This window comes from Schistocerca gregaria, chromosome 3 (assembly GCF_023897955.1).
Source record: "Schistocerca gregaria isolate iqSchGreg1 chromosome 3, iqSchGreg1.2, whole genome shotgun sequence".
Taxonomy (NCBI): Eukaryota; Metazoa; Arthropoda; class Insecta; order Orthoptera; family Acrididae; genus Schistocerca; species Schistocerca gregaria.
The window spans coordinates 872721064-872737226 of NC_064922.1; the positions used below are offsets into that span (position 1 = coordinate 872721064).

General features: G+C 43.2%; 1 protein-coding gene across 2 annotated transcripts in view; it reads right to left on the reverse strand.

The window, feature by feature from the left end:
* LOC126354924 (uncharacterized) overlaps positions 1 to 16163 on the reverse strand; it is a 231124-nt gene that overhangs the window by 24723 nt on the left and 190238 nt on the right. The window contains exon 2 of one of the 2 annotated variants that reach the window (XM_050005025.1): positions 5621 to 5895. The exons of the other annotated variant lie outside the window; for it this stretch is intronic. Coding sequence (XP_049860982.1) covers positions 5701 to 5895 — 195 coding nt within the window. The 3' untranslated portion in view covers positions 5621 to 5700. Of the gene's footprint in view, positions 1 to 5620; positions 5896 to 16163 lie in introns of those variants that run through there. 2 annotated transcript variants of the gene reach the window in all.

Sequence of the window (16163 nt, forward strand, 5' to 3'; positions counted from 1 at the left end):
ACCTGCGACCGCAGCAGTCGCACGGTTTCGGACTGCGCGCCTAGAACCGCGAGACCACCGCGGCCGGAGCTGCTACCTAGGCAGTAAAATAACCGATGACGGACGGAGCAACGAGGACATCAAAAGCAGACTCGCTATGGCAAAAAAGGCATTTCTGGCCAAGAGAAGTCTACTAATATCAAATACCGGCCTTGATTTGAGGAAGAAATTTCTGAGGATGTACGTCTGGAGTACAGCATTGTATGGTAGTGAAACATGGACTGTGGGAAAACCGGAACAGAAGAGAATCGAAGCATTTGAGATGTGGTGCTATAGACGAATGTTGAAAATTAGGTGGACTGATAAGGAAGGAATGAGGAGGTTCTACGCAGAATCGGAGAGAAAAGGAATATGTGGAAAACACTGATAAGGAGAAGGGACAGAATGATAGGACATCTGCTAAGACATGAGGGAATGACTTCCATGGTACTAGAGGGAACTGTAGAGGGCAAAAACTGTAGAGGAAGACAGAGATTGGAATACGTCAAGCAAATAATTGAGGACGTAGGTTGCAAGTGCTACTCTGAGATGAAGAGGTTAGCACAGGAAAGGAATTCGTTGCGGACCGCATCAAACCAGTCAGTAGACTGATGAAAAAAAAAAAAAAATCCACAATTCCTTCGCAGTTACTTTTCTTGTATCTATATTTGCTTTCGCAACGTCGCCGGCCGGTTTGACCGTTAAGTCTCATAGTGCTCATTGCCATTTGAACTATTTTCCCAACGTCTGTGATTGCTTCTTTCGACACGTCTTTTTTTCCTCAGCTGAACAACATACTTGACATTTATTGTCACAGTATCTATAGCCTTAAAAATAATTTGAATACTCGTTGTTATTACTCAGTGATTGTACGTTGATTCTTCCGACGATTGTTTTATTTCAGCCTAGTCTTTCTCATTACGACATTGTGAACAGAGTCTACACCTGCTTCTGGGTACTCCTTAATATCCTATAACATATTTCGGAATTGTTTGTATCACCCCTCTATACGAAATAGGCGATATACATAAGCTAGCAACTATCTTCCTGCATCTCCCTGCCCTTTCTGAATGTATCTCATTTTCTTGTGACTTTCGAACTGTGTAATTACTGTTACTAGCAGAAATTTATTGCAGACCCAAGGAAATTTTCTGACTTCTCATTCCGTATTACCGAGACCTTATCCTCCGATAACTCTGTCTTACATTTCTTCCCCTACGATAACTTTCCAGTGCCCCATAATTATTAGATTCCTATCTTTATTTGCATACTGAATTACCTATTCAGTTCCTCGATATAACCTATCTCAACATCTAGTGCTAGTGACATTGAAACGTAACAACACGATACAATGTAATTATGTGATATTCTCTATTCTTCAGAATGAGATTTTCACTCTGCAGCGGAGTGTGCGCTGTTATGAAACTTCCTGGCAGATTAAAACTATGTACCCGACCGAGACTCGAACTCGGGACCTTTGCCTTTCGCGGGCAAGTACTCTACCATCCTTTTTTTTTTTTTTAAATCCCATTCTATTCGGTTTTGTTCGTTTCAACTGCTCGGGGTGGACGTCGCAAGACAATCGTTGAAGTTCGTTGTTAATCGATTAACTCACTTTTTTATTACAGAGGGCAGTGAAACCCTCTGACCGAACACGCTGAGCTACCGTGCCGGCGGCCATCTGAGCTACTGAAGTAGTACTGACGCCCGCTCCTCACAGCGTTACTTCTACCAGTACCTCGTCTCCTACCTTCCAAACTTTACAGAAGATCTCCTGCGAACCTTACAGAACTAGCACTCCTGAAAGAAAGGGTACTGCGGAAACATGGCTTAGCCACAGCCTGGGGGATGTCTCTAGAACGAGATGAGATTTTCACTCTACAGCGGAGTGTGCGCTTATACACTCCTGGAAATGGAAAAAAGAACACATTGACACCGGTGTGTCAGACCCACCATACTTGCTCCGGACACTGCGAGAGGGCTGCACAAGCAATGATCACACGCACGGCACAGCGGACACACCAGGAACCGCGGTGTTGGCCGTCGAATGGCGCTAGCTGCGCAGCATTTGTGCACCGCCGCCGTCAGTGTCAGCCAGTTTGCCGTGGCATACGGAGCTCCATCGCAGTCTTTAACACTGGTAGCATGCCGCGACAGCGTGGACGTGAACCGTATGTGCATTTGCGGACTTTGAGCGAGGGCATATAGTGGGCATGCGGGAGGCTGGGTGGACGTACCGCTGAATTGCTCAACACGTGGGGCGTGAGGTCTCCACAGTACATCGATGTTGTCGCCAGTGGTCGGCGGAAGGTGCACGTGCCCGTCGACCTGGGACCGGACCGCAGCGACGCACGGATGCACGCCAAGACTGTAGGATCCTACGCAGTGCCGTAGGGGACCGCACCGCCACTTCCCAGCAAATTAGGGACACTGTTGCTCCTGGGGTATCGGCGAGGACCATTCGCAACCGTCTCCATGAAGCTGGGCTACGGTCCCGCACACCGTTAGGCCGTCTTCCGCTCACGCCCCAACATCGTGCAGCCCGCCTCCAGTGGTGTCGCGACAGGCGTGAATGGAGGGACGAATGGAGACGTGTCGTCTTCAGCGATGAGAGTCGCTTCTGCCTTGGTGCCAATGATGGTCGTATGCGTGTTTGGCGCCGTGCAGGTTAGCGCCACAATCAGGATTGCATACGACCGAGGCACACAGGGCCAACACCCGGCATCATGGTGTGGGGAGCGATCTCCTACACTGGCCGTACACCTCTGGTGATCGTCGAGGGGACACTGAATAGTGCACGGTACATCCAAACCGTCATCGAACCCATCGTTCTACCATTCCTAGACCGGCAAGAGAAATTGTTGTTCCAACAGGACAATGCACGTCCGCATGTATCCCGTGCCACCCAACGTGCTCTAGAAGGTGTAAGTCAACTACCCTGGCCAGCAAGATCTCCAGATCTGTCCCCCATTGAGCATGTTTGGGATTGGATGAAGCGTCGTCTCACGCGGTCTGCACGTCCAGCACGAACGCTGGTCCAACTGAGGTGCCAGGTGGAAATGGCATGGCAAGCCGTTCCACAGGACTACATCTAGCATCTCTACCATCGTCTCCATGGGAGAATAGCAGCCTGCATTGCTGCGAAAGGTGGATATACACTGTACTAGTGCCGAAATTGTGCATGCTCTGTTGCCTGTATCTATGTGCCTATGGTTCTGTCAGTGTGATCATGTGATGTATCTGACCCCAGGAATGTGTCAATAAAGTTTCCCCTTCCTGGGACAATGAATTCACGGTGTTCTTATTTCAATTTCCAGGAGTGTATTTTGCTAGTCCTCAGCTGCGACAAGTTTGTGTTTGTGTCCCAAATGTTCAAATGGTTCTGAGCACTATTGGACTTAACTTCTGAGGTCATCAGTCCCCTAGAACTTAGAACTACTTAAAGCTAACCAACCTAAGGACATCACACACACTAATGCCCGAGGCAGGATTCGAACCTGCGACCGTAGCTGTCGCGCGGTTCCAGGCTGTAGCGCCTAGAAGCGCTCGGCCACCCCGGCCGGCCACTGTCCCAAATGTGTTTTTGTGTAGTTGAGCTGAACATCGGTAAAGTTTTTTGAAGCTTTTGTACAGCGAACTATTTCGACTAGTTTGTTAACCATGCATTATGAACCATGGATTATGTTTTCTATATTGAAAGAGTTTTCTCAAGTTTTGTCCTGCTCATTTGTAAAGACTGCTTTGTTATGTTGCTGTGGCTTGGACACACGTATCACTGCACAAATTTACGTCTCTGATGCGCTTCCGACTTTCGTTTCTTTGCTGCTTCGTTTTGGTTTGTCGTCCGTTAACTGATGACCTTCTTCAGTCCGGATGCAAATGATTTCGGGTGGGAGTCTCTAGAGGAAAGGAGGCGTTCTTTTCGTGAATCGCTACTGAGGAAATTTAGAGAACCAGTGTTTGAGGCTGACTGCAGTACACTTTTACTGCCGTCAACTTACATTTCGCGGAAAGACCACAAACATAAGATAAGAGAGATTAGGGCTCGTACAGAGGCATATAGGCAGTCATTTTTCCCTCGTTCTGTTTGGGAGTGGAACAGGGAGAGGAGATGCTAGTTGTGGTACGAGGTGCCATCCGCCACCCACCGTATGGTGGATTGCGGAGTATGTATCTGGATGTAGATGTAGATTTGCATGAACTCTTACGGGACTCGGTAGATTGTCTGCCGTGAGTAATGGGTATAATGGCAGGGGCACTACGAATGTAGTGTGTGGACTATGAGTTGAGAATGTGGGTCTCACGGGAAGCGTGACAAAGATAATTCCCTGCAGTCGCACTATCCTCTGTGCCTTCGGTGGCTCAGATGGATAGAGCGTCTGCCATATGAGCAAGAGATCCCGGGTTAGAGTCCCAGTCAGGGCACACATTTTCACCTGTCTTTGTTGATGTATATCAACGCCCGTCAGCAGCTAATGGTATTGATTTAATTGTAAGATCATTAAAATGGTTTGACTTTGTAAATGGATCGACATTCTCACCTCTGCTTTAACCATTTCATCACTACGTCATGTCCTTCAAAGCGTTCTTTAAGTTTTGGAAACAGATGAAAATCGGATGGAGGGAAGTGAAGACGGTATAGAGTGTGTGAAATGTATTCACAGTTGGGGATTAGTGACAACCGTCAGCTGTATAATGGACTGACGACACTGAAACTTTGTGCCGGAGTGGAATTCGAACCCGCATATCGCGAGCGGTCGCCATACGATTAGGCCACTTGAACACCACTCACTGCCAGACCCAAAGTTCCACATGTCCTCAACCCTGTGTCTGCAGCCTATGCTCGTAAATTTGTTATGTATATTCCCATACAGAGGAGAAGGTTTAAATGGAAGTCGCTGGCTCGGTGTTGGCAGATAAATACGATGTGTGTTGCTCAGAAGTACGATTCAGTGTTCCTTTGGTTATACATGCATGAAACCGTGGTTTTCACAGACTACTTGTTCAACTAGCAGTGGTAAATAAAGGGGTTTATGACTGCTATTGAAACTGCATGAGAGCCAACTGTGCTGACTTTTCCTCTGTCGTGAAAAGGAATCCTCCAAATGGAATCTTCACTTGAGTAGAGTGTTTCCTTCAATAAAAAGCTTCTCGTTCCATGCCTCTTTTCTAACCAAAACACACACCGCCTTCTGCTCATGTGACATTATGATCTGAGTCTGTAACCAACTACAAATAAAAAATTTAGAGCAAGTTCTTATGCGTGGAGGTCGTAAGTCAGCATTTTACTGAAATGTAACTCATGTACACCTTTAAAGTGCGAAAGCTGTCCCCACTAGGTTGATCATCTAAAATTTCAGTACTCAAGCACTGGCTTCCCAGGCACTGTTTAATTCATTGTGTCATTTTATTGTGGAAGAAAGTATAATTTTGTATATTTCCATCTCATATTCAGTTGCTGTAGCCTTTTGTTACGTATTATCTCCTTCTTATCAGACTTGCTATGTAGGCAATTCTTTTTCTTCTGTCTGTTTCAGTCATAATGGACTGTTGGACATCTTTGTGGCAAGGGTATGTGGGTGATGTAAGCAAACAGAAATAATTTAATTTTGCTATGTACAAATTTTATTTGTTGCAAAGACGGTTATTACATCGATGACTTCCCCCCTGTAACGTTCGTGTTTAGCGGTAGTAGTAGGGGTAGCCAGCAGCAGCGTAAGGGTAGGCGGAGTAGGCGCTGACGGCGGGGTAGCCGAGGGCGCTGTAGGCGTAGGGGGCGGCGTAGGCGTAGTAGGCCTCGGCGCCCTTCAGGGTCTCCTTGGCCTTCTCCTGGGCCAACACGGCCGCCACCAGCAGCACTACGAGGAAAGAGCACACCTGCAAATTCAAAAAGCAGAAAATAATTCCATTATACTTTCAAAATGGTTCAAATGGTTCTAAGCACTAATGGACTTAGCATCTGAGGTCATCAGTCCCCTAGAAGTTAGAACTACTTAAACCTAACTAACCTAAGGACATCACACACATCCATGCCCGAGGCAGGATTCGAATATGCGATGCTAGCAGCCGTGTGGTTCCGAACTGACCATTATATTTATTTAAGTATCTTTTATTGGTGAATGTGCATGACAATGAAACATTGATATGGTGGTAACCTCATTTGCGAATAAATTATTAAATACTGAATTACATATTTTGGCTCTGTTTCTGCCTCCTTCAGTTTCAATGCTTGACTCGTGCACGAGAGACAGGACAGACTTTTGGGTCTTGTTATTGAGTTTACAAGTGACCAGAATTTCCTAAAATGTTGTAATTTTTCACGAATATACGGCAATGAAAGTTATTGTAGGCTTCACATAAAGCCCTTGTTAAAGATTAATGTACTTTCATTAAGGTCGCTCTATCAACTTAACTGAATTCTCTTTTGTTGCCAGATAGTAATAGTCTCTGTTTTCGCAACATTCTATGTATATAACACACCCAGGTGGGTCCTTGCGATTTATTACTGTACAGAATACATGTATGTCTAGTGTGGACAGTGGGTGATGGTTTCTTTGTTTTAACCACAGTTGTAGTGTGTTTGCACATATGAACTACATGCTCTCAGATCATACTGTAAGTAGATCGCTAGAGATTGTGTCTGTGGTGAAAAAAACAGAAATCTCAGGTCATAAAATTTCACTCTCTTACTTTTAGCCCTTAAATAAAGAAGTCTAGACATCAAGAATTTTCTTTATTAGTTATATTATTCTGCATTCATATCCTTAAACCTTTCAGCATTTTTATTGTGCAGCGACCATAAAATGGAAGATAAATATGACGAAAAAATTCTTGGAATTATGGGGCAAAAATATTCTTTACCAATTGAAGAATACAGAAGAAAGAGAAGACTATAATGAGAATTTGTTGGGGTTGGGTTGTTTTGGGGGAGGAGTCCAGACAGCGAGGTCATCAGTCTCATTGGATAAAGGAAGGACGGGGAAGGAAGTCGGCCGTGCCCTTTGAAAGGAACCATCCTGGCATTTGCCTGGAGCGATTTAGTGAAACCACGGAAAACCTAAATCAGGTTAGCCGGACGCGGGATTGAACCGTCGTCCGCCCGAATGCGAGTCCAGTGTGCTAACCACTGCGCCACCTCGCTCGGTTGATGAAAATGACAGCAGCATGTAGTTATGAGGTTATCCAACAACAAAAGGAAGTGTATCTTGAAGACAGCTAACATAACCACAGTTTCTCAGCGAACATAACAACGACCATGTGTTTGAAGCTGAGCCGAATTAACCAAGTGGCGGTTGTACTTACGAAAGCCTTCATGATGTAGCGGCTGTTGGAGCTGCGAACTGATGCCGATCAGCTGGCCTGGCCCTGTATTTATACTGGACACGGCCGACCTCGACAGACGACAACGCCCGCTGCACAACGGGGCTCAGCGAATCGACCGCCTGCTGTGTCCTTGACTTGACGACAAGCTTCCAAAACTAATCACCCACCTGAGAACACGGAGCGCAATGTAGTTACGTGGCGGTCACCGTGTCGCCCCGACACTTTATTCCTTGAAGACAGAGGCAAACCTGTATGGACACAAATGTTACTCACTGTTACTGCAGTCTTTCCACTTGCTCGATTCCATTTGGATTGTGTAAAACAACCTCTTCCTACCAGTAGGTTATCGTATGTCCCTTAAATCATTTAAAGTGATTCGAAAAATCTATGAATATGTCATTACCATTTTTAATAGACGTCATAGGACAGTTACGCTTAACTGTAGACCTATGTATTTATGTATGTATGTACATATCTACAGGGTGTCCCACTTATTTTGACCACCATAAATAACTGTCTGTCCAGTTGTAAATTACAAAATTTTTCAAGCAAATGTCCTTTAGCCATCAGGGGAGACATCTATCAATATGACTGCCTTCATTAAAGGTCTTTTTTTATTATTTATTTTTGCTAAGATTTGAACAGCGCTATGACTTTTCTAAATGGCATTCAGAGGTGCTCAAATGGTGACCCTGGGCACAGATACACTGCTGCACTCGTTGAATGAAATAATTATTTACTGTTTCCATTGTTGCCTGGTGAAGAGAATTACAAGCAAGCACGATACGTTTCTGCATGTCCTCTGGAGTTGTTGGAATATCACTATAGACAACGTCTTTAATGCATCCCCAAAGAAAAGAGTTCAGAGGATTTGAATCAGGACACCTAACAGGCCAAGTAACTGTTCCTCCTAGACCAATCCATCTGGCAGGAATACCTTCGGTTTAAGACACGACATCCATCATGTCGATACCACATAAGCATTCTGGTTCTTAGCGTCACTTGATCCAGAAGAGGAGGAACAATTACTCTGAGGAAGTTGCCATACGGTGTGCCGTTCAGACTATCATTGATGAAATAACCCCCAATAATTGTAGTACCAAACATCCCAAACCAGACGTTAACTCTCTATTGAGCTGATGTTCCACCTGTCTAAGCCATCGTGGATTGTCGCTGGACCAATAATGCATGTTCCTTGTATTTACCTGTCCTTTGAGAAGGAACATTCATCATTGGAGAAGAAGTTCGGGTTGGCGAGGATTTGCGGCTGTGTCCACTGACAGAACTGTACACAATTCTGGAAACCATTCCCATGCAATTCTTGATGGAGGTGTACATGGTGAGAATGGAACCGGTGTCGTGTAAGAATACGATGTACACTGGTTTTAGGAATGCCAGTCTCGTGTTCAAGCTATCGTGTGCTCACATGTGGATTCATAGCTACGGAAGCGAAAACAGTAACTTAGGCACCTTCGTGTGTGCCAGTGCTACGACGATTGCGTTGTCGTGGGTTGAAACTTCTCGTTTCCTGAAGCGTCGCAAAAAGACGAGAAAACATCCGTTGGGAAGGTGGTTCTTGTCAGGATATCGCTCTCTGTACAGTTCCGCTGCCTGTGTTGCATTTCGCCTACCTTCAACTACAACAACAATAAAAGAAACAATATGTCGATGCAGTTTGTAGGAAGGACAGCCTTTACTGTATGCCTACTCCAACAGTATTTAGAAGCACTAAACTACTGTAATAAATGTAACCGTACACAAGAAAACAATTACTGTTCTGCTAACTTACATGTCCCATAGATGAGTAGCATTTCTACCTTCTCTTCGTTGGTGTACATTCTACTCACACAACTCTTCAGCTGACGATGACTGACGGAATGACGGGTGTGTGTTCTACTTACAGTGATATCTGTCCTCTGTCAAAGTGAGCACGTGGATGTGTTCCATTACCCCGAGTACCTGCACTAAGCGCTGGGAGCGTCAACGTCAGTAATGTAATTAATAACGTCGTGTTTCAGTGAATGGTACACTGTGATACCTTTTTGAGTAGGTCTTTAGGAGAGTAAATGAATTACCGAATAAAAAATACAGAGTGCCATTTAAAAAAGTCATACCGCTGTTCATATCTTTGTGAAAAAACAAAGCTACAACGAAGACAGTCATGCTGATTGATGTCCCGCTGATGGCTAAAGAACATTTGCTTGAAACATCTGGACAAACAGTTATTTAGGGTAGTCAAGGTAAGCGGGACACCATATATACATACGTCTACAGCTAAGCGTAACTGTCCTATGACTTCTGTTAAAAATGGTAATGACATGTAGTTTTTTCGAATCGCTTTAAATAATTTATTGCTCAAGGGATATAGGGTAACCTATTGGTAGGAAGAGGTTAAGTTGTTTTGTACAACTCAAATGGAATCGAGTAAGTGGAAAGACTGCAAAAACAGTGAGCAACTTAGAATAAGTTGACCTCTGTCTTCAAAGAATATATTGGGTGTTTGTTTTTACTTGCAGCAGTCTGGAAGAATACACATATACGTAAAGAATATTCCAGACGAAATATTTATATCTTCAAGGGAGACACGTGTCTGTGCTAAAACTCGCCTCCCTCTGACACAGCCCCCTCTTTCCATTTCTAAATGAGAACCCCTTTGTCACTGCAGATTCGGATTCTACGCTAAAAATACCTAGCGTTCATCTGAATTTATGCCATTCGTAGCATATGGTGCAGTAATAGGCGAGAGTTATGACGGTTGGACGTGACAACCGAAATCAATCACCGTGATGGTGGGATTAGAACTGACATATATATATATATATATATATATATATATATATATATATATATATATATAGTGGGATTAGAACTGACATATATATATATATATATATATATATATATATATATATATATATAGTGGGATTAGAACTGACATTTGATTAAGTGCCGCGAGTCGAAAGATCTCATCCGACTTGTAACTGGTCTGATCTTTGGCCAGAGGGGGAGGGGCTGCGGTATACAGTCTCACTATCTTGGAATTGAACTGGCGAACAAGAAGGAAGTAGTGTGGCAAGCAGGAGGTGAGGTGCGTCCGGTTTCGGTCTTGGCCGGTTTGGCCGTCTCAGGGAATCCCCAATTTGTTGCCGTGTTGGGCCGTCGGATATGCGGGGCGTGTCTTGGCAGAAGTTGGAAAACAGCGTGTTAGTGACCAGAACTGCGTGACTGCGCGGAGCCAGTACACGGTAGCTGGCAGCTGGGGGACTGTTACCGGCCGAGGGGCGCATTTTACTGTTGTCTTCAAACTTAACCTACGATCGTGGCCAACTACTTGTATCGGGAAGCAGGTGTCCTGCGAGCATTCATTTAATAAACCGGGTGAGCAGGTTGTGTATTGTTTCGTTAGAATTCAGATGTGACGAACTTCCTAGGGTGGTTATCATGTCATGCAATCTTCCTTGTGCCTCCCTGTCACTATGTTTGTCTACGTGAGCGTGCTAACGTGTAGTGCCTGGAAAGTTAGTTATTCCGACGGCAAGCCGCTTGTATTCTGACTGTAACCTGTTGCCGTGGTTGGGGAAGCTTAATCTCCCGTGGGTAACATCGCCCTGGGGTGTTTATCGGTTATTCCACTTGGTGGATGTGTATGTTAAGATTTTTTCTGTGTTAGATATTTAATGTTTCTTATTGGACGTCCTAGCACCTAGCACTGAAACTTAACTGTCTGATTTTTAGCGCTCAAGCTGAAGTTTTCTTCCTGTTGCATAACCTTTTGTTTGCTTTGCATATGAGAAGCTTTGTGTTGGACATGGAGCAGTAACTGTACTTTCTGTCGTGTGTTTTGGGTACTCGCATGGTTGCTGAATTCTTGTTCAAGAGTAGAAGAGTCGATTGAAATATCGACATTGTATTTAGTATACAGACCGGCTCTTCTTTTTGAAATGACGAGAGAAAGTAAATTTGCTGGCTTAGCCTGCGGATCAATGAAGTCAACATATTGCTGCAGTATGCTTATACGTATTTGCTCCTTGTTTTATAATTTGTGCGTTGTGTGTTTTGGAAGCAGCTGATTAGTGTTCCTCAGCTAGAGTATTGTGAGGCGTGGCGGTCCTGATGACGTCAGGGCCAATCTTGTTTACGCTCTTCGGCCCCGCATTCGATCTTAGGCTACAGAACCTGATTTTGAGAAATCTGTTATGCTGCAGTAATGTGTTTTCCTGTTTATTGTTTAGTTCAGGAAATTTAAAGTACTCTCCGCTCTGTTAAGACCTGGGCGATTGTACTGCTGTTTGAAAGCCGATATGACATTAGAAATTTTAACTGTGTTACAATTTTTCCATTTAATATTTCACAGTTGATTTAAAACTAACTCAGTTCAGTTTAGAATTTAAATTTAACTGATCTGTCTTAAACAATAAATTTGTTTCTTGGTGATTGAATATTAGCAGGCCGCTGTGGCCGAGCGGTTCTAAGCGCTTCCGTCTGGAACGACGAGGCTGCTGCGGTCACAGGTTCGAATCCTACCTCGGGCATCGATATGTGTGATGTCCTTAGGTCAGTTAAGTTTAAATAGTTCTAAGTCTAGGGGACTATGATTTTAGATGTTAAGTCCCATAGTGCTTAGAGCGATATGAACCAGTTTTTGACTGAATATTCACTATTCATTTCGATGCTTAACTGGTTGTTCCCACAATTTCCCTAATTTCAAAGAAAATTATTGCGTTGCTCCTTGTCTGAATCTGTTTTAAGGTTCGCTTTTGTTATTAATAAATGCTATTCAATGTTGTTGTCCGTAACGGAAGTTGTTCAACTCCCCACTCGTTCAATCATTACATGTTCTATCCCTATAGCATACATGCATCACACACACACACACACACACACACACACACACACACACACACATATATATATATATATATGACAGTTTATAGAGACCGAAACTGTACCCCGAATACAACGTGTGACCTCAGAAAAAGGGGACCGTCATTTTACTGTAACGGCACGACAGTACCGCCTTAGCACTGCACGCCGACTGGCATGTGAGATCGCAGCATCCACTGGATGTGTTGAATCGCGGCAAACGGTCTGCAGAAGGCTTGGGCAATGTGGCCTTTGTTGTCAGAGACCTGCAGTATGTCTACCTCTGACGGGTCTTCACAGAGGGGAACATCAGTGGAGTCATTAACATGTCACCCAGGCGATCGAAAAGTGGGCCAATGTTGTTTTCACAGATGAGTCCTGATTTAATCTCTAGAATCATTATCCATGGATTCGTATCTGGAGGGAACGTGGGACGCGATTTCGGGACCCAAACATTGTGGAAAGAGAACGATATCGAGGAGGATCCCTGATGGTGTGAGCAGGGATTTTTTTTTATGTTCGAACCCCTATTCATGAAATTGTACAGGTGAATCGACAAGATTTAACTGCTGTCTGGCATCGTGACGAGATTGTGGGGCCTCATTTGCACGTGCCGTGGGCTCAGACTTCGTACTGATGGAGGTTAATGCTACACCTTACAGAGCATGGCTGGTTGATGTTTTCTTGGAAAAAGTATTGCACGCACGTCGTGACCTGTTCGCTCTGCCAATTTGAATCCCATAGAGCATGTCTGGGATGCACTAGGGTGGTGGCTTGCGTCATGTCAGCATCCACCGAGCACTCTCCAAGACTGCGAGCAGCTCTGCAGGAAGAATGGACGTTGTTATCTCAATATGAGATAAATGACAACATTCCCATCATGCCCCGTCGTTATCATACCTGTATTGCTGCCAGAGGGGGTCACAGCCCACACGGAGCGCATTAACCAGTTGTCGGAATGTGTGTGCAAATCCGTTTACTGGAAAAAACGAAGAACATTCTTCTCTACCCTTATGCATGTAGCAGTTGTTTGTGTTCCGAATCTTTTGCGCTGTTTCTACTTTACTATCACATGTTTGTATTGTTTTGTGGCAAAATAAAATCAACCTTGCAAACTTTCCGATTGTTGCTCTAATTTTGGACACCAGTGTATGCACAACATGAAGAAGAACCAAGTTGATAATGTTACTTAGAATAAATTCTAATAGTCTTGATCGCAGTTCAACCATTTAATAACCGTATGACGTGTTTCGGCTGACCAACATCTGTCTGCCGCTCATACTTTTACCTAAGACACCAGAGAATGATGGTTAACGCTGTGTAATGCTTCAGGTACTAATTACAAAAAGGATAATCTGAAGGTGGTTTCGTAGTATGGTTAACCGAAAACAGATATCTAGTTAAGATCCATACCTGTAGATGTATGTGTGTTTTTGGGTACAACACAACATTACTCTGGAAAGCCTAAAGTAATTTCAGTAGTATTAGTGGCACACTTTACTTAGTATCAGCAGACAATTACTGTAGGAGTAAGACAAGCTCTGTTTGTCGAATTGGGGTGGGGAAGAGATAACATGTATTCTGATACATTTGGAAGAAATTCAACTCAGTTCAGTACATATATGATATAGTATCTAGCAAAAAAAAATGCAATAGGATTAAAAACCTCTAATAGCACTACAAGAATGTAAAGGTCTAATATGCAGTGAGAATGGGAAGGCATAACATTTAAGAATAGACTGTGGATATGTTATATACACAATATTTGAGGTTGCTGGGATAAATAGTAAAAGTTCTTATTCTTCAAGTTTACATATTTATTTCTCGACGTGTTCACGCTGACGACTAATACATTACACCCAGTGGGAGACCAGTTTGTTGATACCAGCACTGTAGTATGTTTGAGTTTGTTGATGGACTCACAACCTCCACTCACCTCTATCAAAGAGAAGTCCTAGAAGTGTTTTTACAGTTTTGGAAACGGATGAAAATCGAATGGGGCTATGTTGGTAATGCATGGAGGATGGTGCATGACAATAAACACAAGGCGTCGAATAGTTGCAAATGTTGGTCCTCTCGTTTATGGTCTGGAATTGTCATGCTGAAGGAAAGCTTTTTCTATGTGTTGATAAACTGTTCGAATTCTAAACTCGATTTCAGCATTCTGTAACTCATGCATCGACATAGTTATGTTACTCAACGCCATGTTACACGCAGAAATTCGGAGCACTCTAGCAGTAAATATGTCGACATGAAGATTTAAGATGTAGAATACTAGTAAAGTTTGTTTTTCTTAAAAGCTGTAAAATTTATCACATAAGCAATTCGAAGTATTTTCTTCTCAGCACGCTCTCGTCGATGATGAGGTGAGGATATTTGTAAGTAGGCTGTTTAGGTTTTTTTATTGGTAACGCCGCCGCCACGTAGCGCTCGGTATGAAAAATCACTGGCTGTGCTGTGCGCAGTGTGTGTTTAGTTTGCATTGTTGTCTGCTATTGTAGTGTTGAGCAGAGGCAGCTGGATGCTAACAGCGCGTAGCGTTGGGCAGTTGGAGGTGAGCCGCCAGCAGTGGTGGACGTGGGGAGAGAGATGGCGGAGTTTTGAAAATTGTAAGAATTGATGTCATGAACTGATATATATATAATATATTATGATTATTAAGGTAAATACATTGTTTGTTCTCTATTAAAATCTTTCATTAGCTAACTGTGCCTATCAGTAGTTAGTGCCTTCCGTAGTTTGAATCTTTTATTTAGCTGGCAGTAGTGGTGCTCGCTGTATTGCAGTAGTTCGAGTAACGAAGATTTTTTGTGAGGTAAGTGATTTGTGAAAGGTATAGGTTAATGTTAGTCAGGGCCATTCTTATGTAGGGATTACTGAAAGTCAGATTGCGTTGCGCTAAAAATATTGTTTGTCAGTTTAAGCACATTCGTGTATAATTGTTCAAAGAGGACGTTTCACATAGACCAGTCTTATATAAATTGTTATAAGGGGACGTTTCATATGTCGACTCTTAGCCGAGCATACCTCAGTGGAATCTTCTGATTTTTTTTCTTGTAGTTTGTGTAATTAATGTAGATTTTGTTTATTGCTAGCGCGTAATTGTAGAGAGAATCTCCTTTGTAGTTGTAGTCTTTCATTGTTGTACAGTACAACAGTTGTGGCATGCATGTAGAGTTGCACCAAGTATTTCGCAGCTTCGCTTGCAATTAACTAGATATTATTTTTAGTGCTATGTTAATGTGTTCTCTTATTTTTGCTCTTCAAATTGTGCTTTTATGTGTTATCGTGTGAAATATTGTGACAATAATCGCGTGTGAAAAACGTAACACTAGGCTCCAAAGTAAACTGAGAAATAATAGTGACGACGAGCGTCGCTTATCAGCACCACCGTGTAGTGAATTAACAGACATTCGAAGTAGTAATTTGGTAATTGTGCATAGGGAAATGGAACGGGCGGCAAATAATGGTGTAGACAATGAAACAAGTAGTGAACAGGGAACAATTATCCATCGTTCAGTCGGCAAGAGCTCGCCTCAGGAATCCGAAATGACAGAACACAATATTGCAAATACTGTAGACTTAGGTTATGGGTCCTCACCGTTTTCTCAAATGAGTCAAGGGACATTTTCTGCCTGTCAAAATGTAAATGTTGCCGGTGAAAATGCACTGCCAAAAAGCATAGAAAAACAGATTCCAGACACTAATACATTATTATTGCAATTAATGCAACAAATGGAACAAAATCAGAAACAAATGGGACAAAAGCTTCAAAAGTTAGACACAATGGAACAAAATCAGAGACAAACACAGCAAAAGCTTCAAAAGTTAGACACAATGGAACAAAATCATGGAACAAAATCTGAGACAAACACAGTAAAAGCTTCAAAAGTTAGACACAATGGAACAAAATCTTCGAAAGTTAGACACAATGGAACAACACCTGAGACAAACACAGC